This window comes from Engystomops pustulosus, chromosome 10 (genome assembly GCF_040894005.1).
Source record: "Engystomops pustulosus chromosome 10, aEngPut4.maternal, whole genome shotgun sequence".
Classification (NCBI taxonomy): domain Eukaryota; kingdom Metazoa; phylum Chordata; class Amphibia; order Anura; family Leptodactylidae; genus Engystomops; species Engystomops pustulosus.
The window spans coordinates 804,624-821,158 of NC_092420.1; the positions used below are offsets into that span (position 1 = coordinate 804,624).

The following is a 16,535-nucleotide window of genomic DNA, read 5'->3' on the forward strand; positions in this document are numbered from 1 at the left end:
TCCTCTGTCGTCCTCTTCTTCTCCCAGAACCCTCTGTCCTCCTCTTCTTCCCCCAGACCCCTCTGTCCTTCTCTTCTTCCCCCAGACTCCTTTGTCCTCCTCTTCCCCCAGACCCCTCTGTCCTCCTCTTCTTCCCCCAGACCCCTCTGTCCTCTTCTTCCCCCAGACCCCTCTGTCCTCCTCTTCCCCCAGACTCCTCTGTCCTCCTCCTCTTCCCCCAGACCCCTCTGTCCTCCTCTTCTTTCCCCAGACCCCTCTGTCCTCCTCTTCTTCCCCCAGACCCCTCTGTCCTCCTCCTCTTCCCCCAGACCCCTCTGTCCTCCTCTTCTTCTCCCAGACCCCTCTGTCCTCCTCTTCTTCTCCCAGACCCCTCTGTCCTCCTCTTCTTCTCCCAGACCCCTCTGTCCTCCTCTTCTTCCCCCAGACCCCTCTGTCCTCCTCTTCTTCTCCCAGACCCCTCTGTCCTCTTCTTCCTCCAGACTCCTCTGTCCTCCTCCTCTTCCCCCAGACCCCTCTGTCCTCCTCTTCTTCCCCCAGCCCCTCTGTCCTCCTCTTCTTCTCCCAGACCCCTATGTCCTCCACCTCTTCCCCCAGACCCCTCTGTCCTCCTCTTCTTCCCCCAGACCCCTCTGTCCCCCTCTTCTTCCCCCAGACTCCTCTGTCCTCCTCCTCTTCCCTCAGACCCCCCTGTCCTCCTCTTCTTCTCCCAGACTTCTCTGTCCTCCTCTTCTTTCCCCAGCCCCTCTGTCCTCCTCTTCTTCTCCCAGACCCCTATGTCCTCCTCTTATTCCCCCAGACCCCTCTGTCCTCCTCTTCTTCTCCCAGACCCCTCTGTCCTCCTCCTCTTCCCCCAGACCCCTCTGTCCTCCTCTTCTTCCCCCAGACTCCTCTGTCCTCCTCTTCTTCCCCCAGACCCCTCTGTCCTCCTCTTCTTCCCCCAGACCCCTTTGTCCTCCTCTTCTTCTCCCAGACCCCTCTGTCCTCCTCTTCTTCCCCCAGACCCCTCTGTCCTCCTCTTCTTCCCTCAGACCCCTCTGTCCTCCTCCTCTTCCCCCAGACCCCTCTGTCCTCCTCTTCTTCCCCCGGACCCCTCTGTCCTCCTCTTTTTCCCCCAAACCCCTCTGTCCTCCTCTTCTTCCCCCAGACCCCTCTGTCCTCCTCTTCTTCCCCCAGACCCCTCTGTCCTCCTCTTCTTCCCCCAGACCCCCCTGTCCTCCTCTTCTTCCCCCAGACTCCTCTGTCCTCCTCTTCTTCTCCCAGAACCCTCTGTCCTCCTCTTCTTCTCCCAGAACCCTCTGTCCTCCTCTTCTTCCCCCAGACCCCTCTGTCCTTCTCTTCTTCCCCCAGACTCCTTTGTCCTCCTCTTCCCCCAGACCCCTCTGTCCTCCTCTTCCCCCAGACTCCTCTGTCCTCCTCCTCTTCCCCCAGACCCCTCTGTCCTCCTCTTCTTTCCCCAGACCCCTCTGTCCTCCTCCTCTTCCCCCAGACCCCTCTGTCCTCCTCCTCTTCCCCCAGACCCCTCTGTCCTCCTCTTCTTCTCCCAGACCCCTCTGTCCTCTTCTTCCCCCAGACCCCTCTGTCCTCCTCTTTTTCTCCCAGACTCCTCTGTCCTCCTCTTCTTCCCCCAGACCCCTCTGTTCTCCTCTTCTTCCCCCAGACTCCTCTGTCCTCCTCTTCCCTCAGACCCCTCTGTCCTCCTCCTCTTCCCCCAGACCCCTCTGTCCTCCTCTTCTTCCCTCAGACCCCTCTGTCCTCCTCCTCTTCCCCCAGACCTCTCTGTCCTCCTCTTCTTCCCCCAGACCCCTCTGTCCTCCTCTTCTTCCCCCAGACCCCTCTGTCCTCCTCTTCTTCCCCCAGACCCCTCTGTCCTCCTCTTATTCCCCCAGACCCCTCTGTCCTCCTCTTCTTCTCCCAGACCCCTCTGTCCTCCTCCTCTTCCCCCAGACCCCTCTGTCCTCCTCTTCTTCCCCCAGACTCCTCTGTCCTCCTCTTCTTCCCCCAGACCCCTCTGTCCTCCTCTTCTTCCCCCAGATCCCTCTGTCCTCCTCTTCTTCCCCCAGACCCCTCTGTCCTCCTCTTCTTCCCCCAGACCCCTCTGTCCTCCTCTTCTTCCCTCAGACCCCCCTGTCCTCCTCTTCTTCTCCCAGACCCCTCTGTCCTCCTCTTCTTCCCCGAGACCCCTCTGTCCTCCTCTTCTTCCCCCAGACCCCTCTGTCCTCCTCTTCTTCCCCCAGACCCCTCTGTTCTCCTCTTCTTCCCCCAGACTCCTCTGTCCTCCTCTTCCCTCAGACCCCTCTGTCCTCCTCTTCTTCCCCCAGACCCCTCTGTCCTCCTCTTCTTCCCCCAGACCCCTCTGTTCTCCTCTTCTTCCCCCAGACTCCTCTGTCCTCCTCTTCCCTCAGACCCCTCTGTCCTCCTCTTCTTCCCCCAGACCCCTCTGTCCTCCTCTTCTTCCCCCAGACTCCTTTGTCCTCCTCTTCTTCCCCAGACTCCTCTGTCCTCCTCTTCCCCCAGACCCCTCTGTCCTCCTCTTCTTCCCCCAGACTCCTCTGCCCTCTTCTTCCCCCAGACCCCTCTGTTCTCCTCTTCTACCCCCAGACTCCTCTGTCCTCCTCTTCCCTCAGACCCCTCTGTCCTCCTCCTCTTCCCCCAGACCCCTCTGTCCTCCTCTTCTTCCCTCAGACCCCTCTGTCCTCCTCCTCTTCCGCCAGACCGCTCTGTCCTCCTCTTCTTCCCCCAGACCCCTCTGTCCTCCTCTTCTTCCCCAAGACCCCTCTGTCCTCCTCTTCTTCCCCCAGACCCCTCTGTCCTCCTCTTCTTCCCCCAGACCCCTCTGTCCTCCTCTTCTTCCCCCAGACCCCTCTGTCCTCCTCTTCTTCCCCCAGACTCCTCTGTCCTCCTCTTCTTCTCCCAGAACCCTCTGTCCTCCTCTTCTTCCCCCAGATCCCTCTGTCCTCCTCTTCTTCTCCCAGACCCCTCTGTCCTCCTCTTCTTCCCCCAGATCCCTATGTCCTCCTCTTCTTCCCCCAGACTCCTCTGTCCTCCTCTTCTTCCCCCAGACTCCTCTGTCCTCCTCTTCTTCCCCCAGACCCCTCTGTCCTCCTCTTCTTCCCCCAGACCCCTCTGTCCTCCTCTTCTTCCCCCAGACCCCTCTGTCCTCCTCTTCTTCCCCCAGACCCCTCTGTCCTCCTCTTCTTCCCCCAGACCCCTCTGTCCTCCTCTTCTTCCCCCAGACCCCTCTGTCCTCCTCTTCTTCCCCCAGACCCCTCTGTCCTCCTCTTCTTCCCCCAGACCCCTCTGTCCTCCTCTTCTTCCCCCAGACCCCTCTGTCCTCCTCTTCTTCCCCCAGACCCCTCTGTCCTCCTCTTCTTCCCCCAGACCCCTCTGTCCTCCTCTTCTTCCCCCAGACCCCTCTGTCCTCCTCTTCTTCCCCCAGACCCCTCTGTCCTCCTCTTCTTCCCTCAGACTCCTCTGTCCTCCTCTTCTTCCCCCAGACTTCTCTGCCCTCTTCTTTCCCCAGACCCCTCTGTCCTCCTCTTCTTCCCCCAGACCCCTCTGTCCTCCTCTTCTTCCCCCAGACCCCTCTGTCCTCCTCTTCTTCCCCCAGACCCCTCTGTCCTTTTCTTCTTCCCCCAGACCCCTCTGTCCTCCTCTTCTTCCCCCAGACCCCTCTGTCTTCCTCCTCTTCCCCCAGACCCCTCTGTCCTCCTCTTCTTCCCCCAGACCCCTCTGTCCTCCTCTTCTTCCCCCGACCCCTCTGTCCTCCTCTTCTTCCCCCGACCCCTCTGTCCTCCTCTTCTTCCCCCAGACCCCTCTGTCTTCCTCCTCTTCCCCCAGACCCCTCTGTCCTCCTCTTCTTCCCCCAGATCCCTCTGTCCTCCTCTTCTTCCCCCAGACCCCTCTGTCCTCCTCCTCCAGACTCCTCTGTCCTCCTCCTCCAGACTCCTCTGTCCTCCTCTTCTTCCCCCAGACCCCTCTGTCCTCCTCTTCTTCCCCCAGACCCCTCTGTCCTCCTCTTCTTCCCCCAGACCCCTCTGTCCTCCTCTTCTTCCCCCAGACCCCTCTGTCCTCCTCTTCTTCCCCCAGACCCCTCTGTCTTCCTCCTCTTCCCCCAGACCCCTCTGTCCTCCTCTTCTTCCCCCAGACCCCTCTGTCCTCCTCTTCTTCCCCCGACCCCTCTGTCCTCCTCTTCTTCCCCCAGACCCCTCTGTCTTCCTCCTCTTCCCCCAGACCCCTCTGTCCTCCTCTTCTTCCCCCAGATCCCTCTGTCCTCCTCTTCTTCCCCCAGACCCCTCTGTCCTCCTCCTCCAGACTCCTCTGTCCTCCTCCTCCTCCAGACTCCTCTGTCCTCCTCTTCTTCCCCCAGACCCCTCTGTCCTCCTCTTCTTCCCCCAGACCCCTCTGTCCTCCTCTTCTTCCCCCAGACCCCTCTGTCCTCCTCTTCTTCCCCCAGACCCCTCTGTCCTCCTCTTCTTCCCCCAGACCCCTCTGTCCTCCTCTTCTTCCCCAAGACCCCTCTGTCCTCCTCTTCTTCCCCCAGACCCCTATGTCCTCCTCTTCTTCCCCCAGACCCCTCTGTCCTCTTCTTCTTCCCCCAGACCCCTCTCTCCTTCTCCTTTTCCCCCAGACCCCTCTGTCCTCCTCTTCTTCCCCCAGACCCCTCTGTCCTCCTCTTCTTCCCCCAGACCCCTCTGTCCTCCTCTTCTTCCCCAAGACCCCTCTGTCCTCCTCTTCTTCCCCCAGACCCCTATGTCCTCCTCTTCTTCCCCCAGACCCCTCTGTCCTCCTCTTCTTCCCCCAGACCCCTCTCTCCTCCTCCTCTTCCCCCAGACCCCTCTGTCCTCCTCTTCTTCCCCCAGACCCCTCTGTCCTCCTCTTCTTCCCCCAGACCCCTCTGTCCTCCTCTTCTTCCCCCAGACCCCTCTGTCCTCCTCTTCTTCCCCCAGACCCCTCTGTCCTCCTCTTCTTCCCCCAGACCCCTCTGTCCTCCTCTTCCCCCAGACACCTCTGTCCTCCTCTTCCCCCAGACCCCTCTGTCCTCCCCCAGACCCCTCTGTCCTCCCCCAGACCCCTCTGTCCTCCCCCAGACTCCTCTGTCCTGCTCCTCCAGACTCCTCTGTCCTCCTCCTCCAGACTCCTCTGTCCATCTCCTCCTCCAGACTCCTCTGTCCTCCTCCTCCTCCAGACTCCTCTGTCCATCTCCTCCTCCAGACTCCTCTGTCCTCCTCCTCCTCCTCCTCCTGCAGACTCCTCTGTCCTCCTCCTCCTCCTCCAGACTCCTCTGTCCTCCTCCTCCAGACTCCTCTGTCCTCCTCCTCCAGACTCCTCTGTCCTCCTCCTCCTCCAGACTCCTCTGTCCTCCTCCTCCTCCAGACTCCTCTGTCCTCCTCCTCCTCCAGACTCCTCTGTCCTCCTCCTCCTCCAGACTCCTCTGTCCTCCTCCTCCTCCAGACTCCTGTGTCCTCCTCCTCCTCCTCCAGACTCCTCTGTCCTCCTCCTCCAGACTCCTCTGTCCTCCTCCTCCAGACTCCTCTGTCCCCCTCCGGCCTCCCTGTTATGTGTCAGACATCCGTGCTGCTCTATATGTGACTCCTGGCAGTGGGGCAGGAGGCGTCTTATCTTCTTGTTAAAGTAGTTTTCCATTGCTGCAGTTGGAGGGACGGTTATTAGGACTGCAGAGGAATTCACATAAAGGTTAACCCCTGGCGTGCCGGCCGCAGCATAGAGTACATCCCCTGTGCTTTACACTGCAGCTCCTGGGGGCTTAGCTGTAGTACCCAGCGTGACCACTGCACAGTGTATGGCGCACCACCTCCCAGGGAATGCTGGGAGATTTCAGCTCTAACATTGCAGAACAGATGAAGATTCTAGAAATCCCGGACTTGGAGCGACTTCTCTCGCTGTGGCTCATGGGTCTCCCCTTCATGTGGACGCCCTGCGGCCGGAGGCTCACGTGGCGTTACCGCGTCACAGCAGCTGAGAGCAGCTTTGCCTCATTACATTGCTGTCAACATTGCGTTTTCAAAACGCACGCTTTACCGCCGCCGGAGACGAGAGGGAAGTTCATGCCGGTTCCATCGCATTTGTCTAAAAACAGGAAATTAGCGTCAGGTGCAGATTATCGCCAGTAACGCGCAGGTGCGGTCACATGACCCTTTTTCACGTTTCCGTCCTTTTCCCATGTTTCCCTGCGTTTGGCCGGTTTGAATCCGTTTTTTCCTCATTTGTGGAAGTTTAAGCATCTGTGAAAGTGTTAATAAATCTTCTTACAGAAACTAAGAAAAACGGATTCACGGCAGCCAAAAACGCAGGAAACCGTGAAAAAAACCGCACCCAGAGCGCTGCGCGGGACCTGACAATAATCCGGGGATCCTCCTCCTGTCGGGCGCCTGACCTCCTGTGTTTTGGGGTGCGGTGAGGAATATTCCGTATACGGGAGATGGGGTGAAGGTCTCTGTACACATGACAGCTGGCGCAGGAGTGTCGCCCCCCGGTGACCCCGTGACTCCGAGCCGCCGGTCACAGGGGTCGTGTCCACTATTTGAGGTGAGAGGGGCGGGACATGATATAATTAGATTCTTTGTGGTCAGGAGGTCAGAGGTCATTTTCCTGGAACCCTCTGCAGGATTGTCATGTGTGGGAGAATGTGGGGAATTCGGAGCTGACATCTCCCAGCATTCCCTGCTTGTTCAGTCTCTGTGATGTCTCCCTGTATAGTGCTTCCAGTGCAGGTCGCGTCATCATGAACCCGACCCCTCAGTATTGGGGTGCATGCTCTGTATACAGGGATGTGACCCCTCAGTATTGGGGTACATGCTTTGTATACACGGATACGACCCCGTCCCCTCAGTATTGGGGTGCATGCTCTGTATACAGGGATACGTCCCTGTCCCCTCAGTATTGGGGTACATGCTCTGTATACAGGGATACGGCCTCGTCCCCTCAGTATTGGGGTGCATGCTCTGTATACAGGGATACGTCCATGTCCCCTCAGTAATGGGGTACATGCTCTGTATACAGGGATACAGCCCCGTCCCCTCAGTATTGGGGTACATGCTCTGTATACAGGGATACGGCCCCGTCCCCTCAGTATTGGGGTGCATGCTCTGTATACAGGGATATGTCCCCGTCCCCTCAGTATTGGGGTACATGCTCTGTATACAGGGATACGGCCCTGTCCCCTCAGTATTGGGGTGCATGCTCTGTATACAGGGATACGGCCCTGTCCCCTCAGTATTGGGGTACATGCTCTGTATACAGGGATATGACCACTCAGTATTGGGGTGCATGCTCTGTATATAGGGATAAGGCCCTGTCCCCTCCGTATTGGGGTACATGCTCTGTATACAGGGATATGTCCCCGTCCCCTCAGTATTGGGGTACATGCTCTGTATACAGGGATACGGCCCTGTCCCCTCAGTATTGGGGTGCATGCTCTGTATACAGGGATATGACCACTCAGTATTGGGGTGCATGCTCTGTATACAGGGATACGGCCCTGTCCCCTCAGTATTGGGGTACATGCTCTGTATACAGGGATACGGCCCTGTCCCCTCAGTATTGGGGTGCATGCTCTGTATACAGGGATATGACCACTCAGTATTGGGGTGCATGCTCTGTATACAGGGATACGGCCCTGTCCCCTCAGTATTGGGGTACATGCTCTGTATACAGGGATATGACCACTCAGTATTGGGGTGCATGCTCTGTATATAGGGATAAGGCCCTGTCCCCTCCGTATTGGGGTACATGCTCTGTATACAGGGATATGTCCCCGTCCCCTCAGTATTGGGGTACATGCTCTGTATACAGGGATATGACCACTCAGTATTGGGGTGCATGCTCTGTATACAGGGATACGGCCCTGTCCCCTCAGTATTGGGGTGCATGCTCTGTATACAGGGATACGGCCCTGTCCCCTCAGTATTGGGGTGCATGCTCTGTATACAGGGATACGGCCCTGTCCCCTCAGTATTGGGGTGCATGCTCTGTATACAGGGATACGGCCCTGTCCCCTCAGTATTGGGGTACATGCTCTGTATACAGGGATATGACCACTCAGTATTGGGGTGCATGCTCTGTATCCACGGATACGACTCTCTTGGTGCTGCAGGTTCCAGATCTAAATGTTGATGTTCCCTATTTTGGAAATGGGAATCCTGGATCCATATATCAGGATATAAACGCTGTGCTTCGGGTCCTTGCGTCATCAGGGGGTGGATGTTCCCTGAGACCATTCCTTCCTATAAATACAGAATGGGGTCAGTGCTCCGGCACAGGCAGGAGGGGGTTAATAGCAGAGGGGGCGGGGGGGGGGGCTCCGGATGTGTCCTGGAGGTGTCATATGTCTCTGCCTATAAGTATAACATGGCTGAGCTCCCTGTTACCCCAGCAGAGGGTCACGACTGCTCCAAATAGCCCAGAACGCTGCAGTATGATCCTCTGCTGCATCTCTGCTTGCTGTCATCGACTACTAATATTCCCTGTATTTCTTACAGCTGAAGGTTTGTTACAGTTGTGCCTAGTCTAGACAAATGCTTGGACTATGAACTGATACATGTTTCCTGCACTGATACATTGTAACAAACTATCAAGATGGTAGAGAACATGGTAGATATGGGGGCCCCAGGGGTGGAGTGTGGGTGCTGGGGCCGGGCACCTCGTCTGGCACCGCCTCGCACCCGCTTTATGTTCTTCTGTCTGTAAAGCTTCTAATAGTAAATCTGTGAGGAGGATTCTTAAAGGGCCGGCGAGGGCTGACACCAGGGAGCAGTAGCTGGTTCTGGCAGGTTCTCGTGGTTGCGCCATCAGTCATGTGGGGGCAGACGCCAGCAGCGCCGATCGATATCTGTGACGCCCATCACCCGGCGGCTTCTGCCCTCGCTGACATTTCATTTGCACTTTGTGGAAAATTACTGAAATACGGACAAACAGCGAATTGTGGGAAGAGCGACACCTTATTCCTGCCATACCTGTGACCAGATTTGTCTGGGGCAGTATATATGAGTCATGGGCAGTATATATGAACTATGGGCAGTATGTAGGAGCTCCAGGGCAGTATATATGACGTTGGACCAGTATGTGTGAGTCCCGGGCACTATATGTGTGAGTCCCGGGCACTATATGTGTGAGCCCCGGGCACTATATGTGTGAGCCCCGGGCACTATATGTGTGAGTCCCGGGCACTATATGTGTGAGTCCCGGGCACTATATGTGTGAGCCCCGGGCACTATATGTGTGAGCCCCGGGCAGTATATGTGTGAGCCCCGGGCACTATATGTGTGAGTCCCGGGCAGTATATGTGTGAGCCCCGGGCACTATATGTGTGAGTCCCGGGCACTATATGTGTGAGTCCCGGGCACTATATGTGTGAGCCCCGGGCACTATATGTGTGAGCCCCGGGCAGTATATGTGTGAGCCCCGGGCAGTATATGTGTGAGCCCCGGGCAGTATATGTGTGAGCCCCGGGCAGTATATGTGTGAGCCCCGGGCACTATATGTGTGAGCCCCGGGCAGTATATGTGTGAGCCCCGGGCACTATATGTGTATGAGCCCCGGGCACTATATGTGTGAGTCCCGGGCACTATATGTGTGAGTCCCGGGCACTATATGTGTGAGCCCCGGGCACTATATGTGTGAGCCCCGGGCAGTATATGTGTGAGCCCCGGGCAGTATATGTATGAGCCCCGGGCACTATATGTGTGAGCCCCGGGCACTAAATGTGTGAGCCCCGGGCAGTATATGTGTGAGCCCCGGGCAGTATATGTGTGAGCCCCGGGCAGTATATGTGTGAGTCCCGGGCAGTATATGTGTGAGTCCCGGGCACTATATGTGTGAGCCCCGGGCAGTATATGTGTGAGTCCCGGGCAGTATATGTGTGAGCCCCGGGCACTATATGTGTGAGCCCCGGGCACTATATGTGTGAGCCCCGGGCACTATATGTGTGAGCCCCGGGCACTATATGTGTGAGCCCCGGGCACTATACGTGTGAGCCCCGGGCACTATACGTGTGAGCCCCGGGCACTATATGTGTGAGTCCCGGGCAGTATATGTGTGAGCCCCGGGCACTATATGTGTGAGTCCCGGGCAGTATGTGTGTGAGTCCCGGGCACTATGTGTGTGAGCCCCGGGCACTATACGTGTGAGCCCCGGGCACTATATGTGTGAGTCCCGGGCAGTATATGTGTGAGTCCCGGGCTCTATATGTGTGAGTCCCGGGCTCTATATGTGTGAGTCCCGGGCACTATATGTGTGAGTCCCGGGCAGTATATGTGTGAGTCCCGGGCAGTATGTGTGTGAGCCCCGGGCACTATACGTGTGAGCCCCGGGCACTATATGTGTGAGTCCCGGGCAGTATATGTGTGAGTCCCGGGCTCTATATGTGTGAGTCCCGGGCACTATATGTGTGAGTCCCGGGCAGTATATGTGTGAGTCCCGGGCTCTATATGTGTGAGTCCCGGGCACTATATGTGTGAGTCCCGGGCAGTATATGTGTGAGTCCCGGGCAGTATATGTGTGAGCCCCGGGCACTATATGTGTGAGTCCCGGGCACTATATGTGTGAGTCCCGGGCAGTATCTATGACTACTGGGCAGTATGTGTATGAGTCCTGGGTAGTATCTATAGGTCCTGGGAAGTATCTATGACTACTGGGCAGTATATATGAGCTCTGGTGCGCGGAGCTTGCTGATGGTGAGGTTACAGCAGGGGGGGACGTGCCTCTCTGTGCAGCGCTCCGGCTTGTGTTGGTGCTATACACATAAATAATACATGGTATCTGTATTTTGTTACAGTGTTGCAGCGGGAGGCATCGGTGTCTCCATGACAGGGATCCCCATTGTCCTCTGTGTAATTCTACCAGTCACAGTAGCCCCGGATAGAAATGGGAGGAGCTATGGGCGGGGCCTGAGGCCACCTGGGGGGGGGGGTAATGGGGGAGGGGGGTCACACAGGAGCCACAAGGGGAGGTAAGTAGAGACACTATCATTGCTTCTAGTTAGTAGGCTTAGCGCTGGTGATTGTTGCCAGGGGCATCATGGGATTGTGCATAGAGATGCTACATGCAGGATGTGTGGGGAGGCCGGCGCTCGCCAGGGGCATCATGGGATTGTGAATAGAGATGCTACATGCAGGATGTGTGGGGAGGCCGGCGCTCACCAGGGGCATCATGGGATTGTGCATAGAGATGCTACATGCAGGATGTGTGGGGAGGCCGGCGCTCGCCAGGGGCATCATGGGATTGTGCATAGAGATGCTACATGCAGGATGTGTGGGGAGGCCGGCGCTCACCAGGGGCATCATGGGATTGTGCATAGAGATGCTACATGCAGGATGTGTGGGGAGGCCGGCGCTCGCCAGGGGCATCATGGGATTGTGAATAGAGATGCTACATGCAGGATGTGTGGGGAGGCCGGCGCTCACCAGGGGCATCATGGGATTGTGCATAGAGATGCTACATGCAGGATGTGTGGGGAGGCCGGCGCTCACCAGGGGCATCATGGGATTGTGCATAGAGATGCTACATGCAGGATGTGTGGGGAGGCCGGCGCTCGCCAGGGGCATCATGGGATTGTGAATAGAGATGCTACATGCAGGATGTGTGGGGAGGCCGGCGCTCGCCAGGGGCATCATGGGATTGTGAATAGAGATGCTACATACAGGATGTGTGGGGAGGCCGGCGCTCGCCAGGGGCATCATGGGATTGTGAATAGAGATGCTACATGCAGGATGTGTGGGGAGGCCGGCGCTCACCAGGGGCATCATGGGATTGTGCATAGAGATGCTACATGCAGGATGTGTGGGGAGGCCGGCGCTCACCAGGGGCATCATGGGATTGTGAATAGAGATGCTACATGCAGGATGTGTGGGGAGGCCAGCGCTCGCCAGGGGCATCATGGGATTGTGCATAGAGATGCTACATGCAGGATGTGTGGGGAGGCCGGCGCTCACCAGGGGCATCATGGGATTGTGCATAGAGATGCTACATGCAGGATGTGTGGGGAGGCCGGCGCTCGCCAGGGGCATCATGGGATTGTGAATAGAGATGCTACATGCAGGATGTGTGGGGAGGCCGGCGCTCACCAGGGGCATCATGGGATTGTGCATAGAGATGCTACATGCAGGATGTGTGGGGAGGCCGGCGCTCACCAGGGGCATCATGGGATTGTGCATAGAGATGCTACATGCAGGATGTGTGGGGAGGCCGGCGCTCGCCAGGGGCATCATGGGATTGTGAATAGAGATGCTACATGCAGGATGTGTGGGGAGGCCGGCGCTCACCAGGGGCATCATGGGATTGTGCATCGAGATGCTACATGCAGGATGTGTGGGGAGGCCGGCGCTCACCAGGGGCATCATGGGATTGTGAATAGAGATGCTACATGCAGGATGTGTGGGGAGGCCGGCGCTCACCAGGGGCATCATGGGATTGTGCATAGAGATGCTACATGCAGCATGTGTGGGGAGGCCGGCGCTCGCCAGGGGCATCATGGGATTGTGAATAGAGATGCTACATGCAGGATGTGTGGGGAGGCCGGGGCTCACCAGGGGCATCATGGGATTGTGCATAGAGATGCTACATGCAGGATGTGTGGGGAGGCCGGCGCTCACCAGGGGCATCATGGGATTGTGCATAGAGATGCTACATGCAGGATGTGTGGGGAGGCCGGCGCTCACCAGGGGCATCATGGGATTGTGCATAGAGATGCTACATGCAGGATGTGTGGGGAGGCCGGCGCTCGCCAGGGGCATCATGGGATTGTGCATAGAGATGCTACATGCAGGATGTGTGGGGAGGCCGGCGCTCACCAGGGGCATCATGGGATTGTGCATAGAGATGCTACATGCAGGATGTGTGGGGAGGCCGGCGCTCACCAGGGGCATCATGGGATTGTGCATAGAGATGCTACATGCAGGATGTGTGGGGAGGCCGGCGCTCACCAGGGGCATCATGGGATTGTGCATAGAGATGCTACATGCAGGATGTGTGGGGAGGCCGGCGCTCACCAGGGGCATCATGGGATTGGGAATAGAGATGCTACATGCAGGATGTGTGGGGAGGCCGGCGCTCACCAGGGGCATCATGGGATTGTGCATAGAGATGCTACATGCAGGATGTGTGGGGAGGCCGGTGCTCGCTCCTCTCCACCCTCCTTATCTTGTTTGTTTTCAGGGAGCAGGAATTGACCGGAGGAGATGGAGCGCACACATAGGTGCCAGCGCCACACACACCTGCACCCACTCACACCCTGCACCCACTCACACCCCTGCACCCACTCACACCCTGCACCCACTCACACCCCTGCACCCACTCACACCCTGCACCCACTCACACCCCTGCACCCACTCACACCCCTGCACCCACTCACACCCCTGCACCCACTCACACCCTGCACCCACTCACACCCTGCACCCACTCACACCCTGCACCCACTCACACCCTGTACCCCACTCACACCCTGCACCCACTCACACCCTGCACCCACTCACACCCTGCACCCACTCACACCCTGCACCCACTCACACCCTGCACCCACTCACACCCTGCACCCACTCACACCCTGCACCCACTCACACCCTGCACCCACTCACACCCTGCACCCACACACACCCTGCACCCACTCACACCCTGTACCCCACACATACCTGCACCCACTCACACCCTTCACCCACACACACCCCTGCACCCACACACACCCCTGCACCCACTCACACCGTGCACCCACACACACCCCTGCACCCACTCACACCGTGCACCCACTCACACCCTGCACCCACACACACCCTGCACCCACTCACACCCTGTACCCCACACATACCTGCACCCACTCACACCCTGCACCCACACACACCCCTGCACCCACTCACACCGTGCACCCACTCACACCCTGCACCCACTCACACCCTGCACCCACTCACACCCTGCACCCACACACACCCTGCACCCACACACACCCCTGCACCCACACACACCCCTGCACCCACTCACACCCCTGCACCCACTCACACCGTGCACCCACTCACACCCTGCACCCACACACACCCCTGCACCCACACACACCCTGCACCCCACACACACCCTGCACCCCACACACACCCTGCACCCACACACACCCCTGCACCCACTCACACCCTGCACCCACTCACACCCCTGCACCCACTCACACCCCTGCACCCACTCATACTCTGCACCCACTCACACCCCTGCACCCACTCACACCCCTGCACCCACTCACACCCCTGCACCCACTCACACCCCTGCACCCACTCACACCCCTGCACCCACTCACACCCTGCACCCACTCACACCCTGCACCCACTCACACCCCTGCACCCACTCACACCCCTGCACCCACTCACACCCCTGCACCCACACACACCCCCGCACCCACTCACACCACCTTGCACCCACTCACACCCTGCACCCCACACATACCTGCACCCACTCACACCCCTGCACCCACTCACACCCCTGCACCCACTCACACCCTGCACCCACTCATACTCTGCACCCACTCACACCCCTGCACCCACTCACACCCCTGCACCCACTCACACCCCTGCACCCACTCACACCCCTGCACCCACTCACACCCCTGCACCCACTCACACCCCTGCACCCACTCACACCCTGCACCCACTCACACCCTGCACCCACTCACACCCCTGCACCCACTCACACCCCTGCACCCACACACACCCCCGCACCCACTCACACCACCTTGCACCCACTCACACCCTGCACCCCACACATACCTGCACCCCACACATACCTGCACCCACTCACACCCTGCACCCACTTACACCCTGCACCCACACACTCCCCTGCACCCACTCACACCCTGCACCCACTCACACCCTGCACCCACTCACACCCTGCACCCACACACACCCCTGCACCCACTCACACCCTGCACCCACTCACACCCTGCACCCCACTCACACCTGCACCCCACTCACACCTGCACCCACTCACACCTGCACCCACTCACACCCTGCACCCACTCACACCCTGCACCCACTCACACCCTGCACCCACTCACACCCTGCACCCACTCACACCCTGCACCCACTCACACCCTGCACCCACTCACACCCTGCACCCACTCACACCTGCACCCACTCACACCCCTGCACCCACTCACACCCCTGCACCCACTCACACCCTGCACCCACTCACACCCCTGCACCCACTCACACCCCTTCACCCACTTACACCCTGCATCCACTTACACCCTGCATCCACTTACACCCTGCACCCACTTACACCCTGCACCCACTTACTCCCTGCACCCACTCACACCCCTGCACCCACTCACACCCCTGCACCCACTTACACCCTGCACCCACTTACACCCTGCACCCACTTACACCCTGCACCCACTTACTCCCTGCACCCACTCACACCCTGCACCCCACACATACCTGCACTCACTCACACCTGCACCCACTCACACCCCTGCACCCACTTGCACCCTGCACCCTCGCACCCCTCTCACCTTGTCTGTCTCTTGCAGTGACATGGAGCCTCCACAGACGGAGATGGTGGACATGCGCTTGTGTGAGAAATCCAATGGAGCGATGGGATCAGAGACGCCGGAGCCCAGGTTCTTGTCATCTGCACTGGGGGGGGGGGGGTTGGGGGGGCTCCTATACCCCTATAGGGGCCCCACAGGACTGGGCCCCAGTAACCGGTTATTTCTGCTCTATTTAGTTTCACTGGACCCGAGAACCAAGAACTGGAGGAGTTTCTTCCTCATGTCTCCGGGAAAGAGAAAACCAGATTCACAGATGTGAGTAACCACAGTGTGACCCTATAGCCTCTATACTGGACACCGCACAGTGTGACCCTATAGCCACTATACTGGACACCGCACAGTGTGACCCTATAGCCACTATACTGGACACCGCACAGTGTGACCCTATAGCTACTATACTGGACACTGCGCAGTGTGACCCTAAAGCCTCTATACTGGACACCGCACAGTGTGACCCTATAGCCACTATACTGGACACCGCACAGTGTGACCCTATAGCCACTATACTGGACACCGCACAGTGTGACCCTATAGCTACTATACTGGACACTGCGCAGTGTGACCCTATAGCCACTATACTGGACACCGCACAGTGTGACCCTATAGCCACTATACTGGACACTGCACAGTGTGACCCTATAGCCCCTATACTGGACACCGCACAGTGTGACCCTATAGCCACTATACTGGACACCGCACAGTGTGACCCTATAGCCACTATACTGGACAGGGCACAGTGTGAACCTATAGCCACTATACAGGACAGGGCACAGTGTGAACCTATAGCCACTATACAGGACAGGGCACAGTGTGACCCTATAGCTACTATACTGGACACTGCGCAGTGTGACCCTATAGCCTCTATACTGGACACAGCACAGTGTGACCCTATAGCTGCTATACTGGACACTGCGCGGTGTGACCCTATAGCCTCTATACTGGACACCGCACAGTGTGACCCTATAGCCACTATACTGGACACCGCACAGTGTGACCCTAT

General features: G+C 58.3%; 1 protein-coding gene across 3 annotated transcripts in view; it reads left to right on the top strand.

The window, feature by feature from the left end:
* LOC140103609 (sodium-coupled neutral amino acid transporter 3-like) overlaps positions 1-16,535 on the top strand; it is a 115,317-nt gene that overhangs the window by 56,202 nt on the left and 42,580 nt on the right. For 2 of the 3 annotated variants that reach the window (XM_072126753.1, XM_072126752.1), the window contains exons 2-3: positions 15,515-15,604; positions 15,712-15,790. In XM_072126753.1, the coding sequence (XP_071982854.1) occupies positions 15,519-15,604; positions 15,712-15,790 (165 nt within the window). In that variant the 5' untranslated portion in view covers positions 15,515-15,518. Of the gene's footprint in view, positions 1-13,170; positions 13,211-15,514; positions 15,605-15,711; positions 15,791-16,535 lie in introns of all 3 variants that reach the window. The other variant, XM_072126751.1, reaches the window with a different exon arrangement.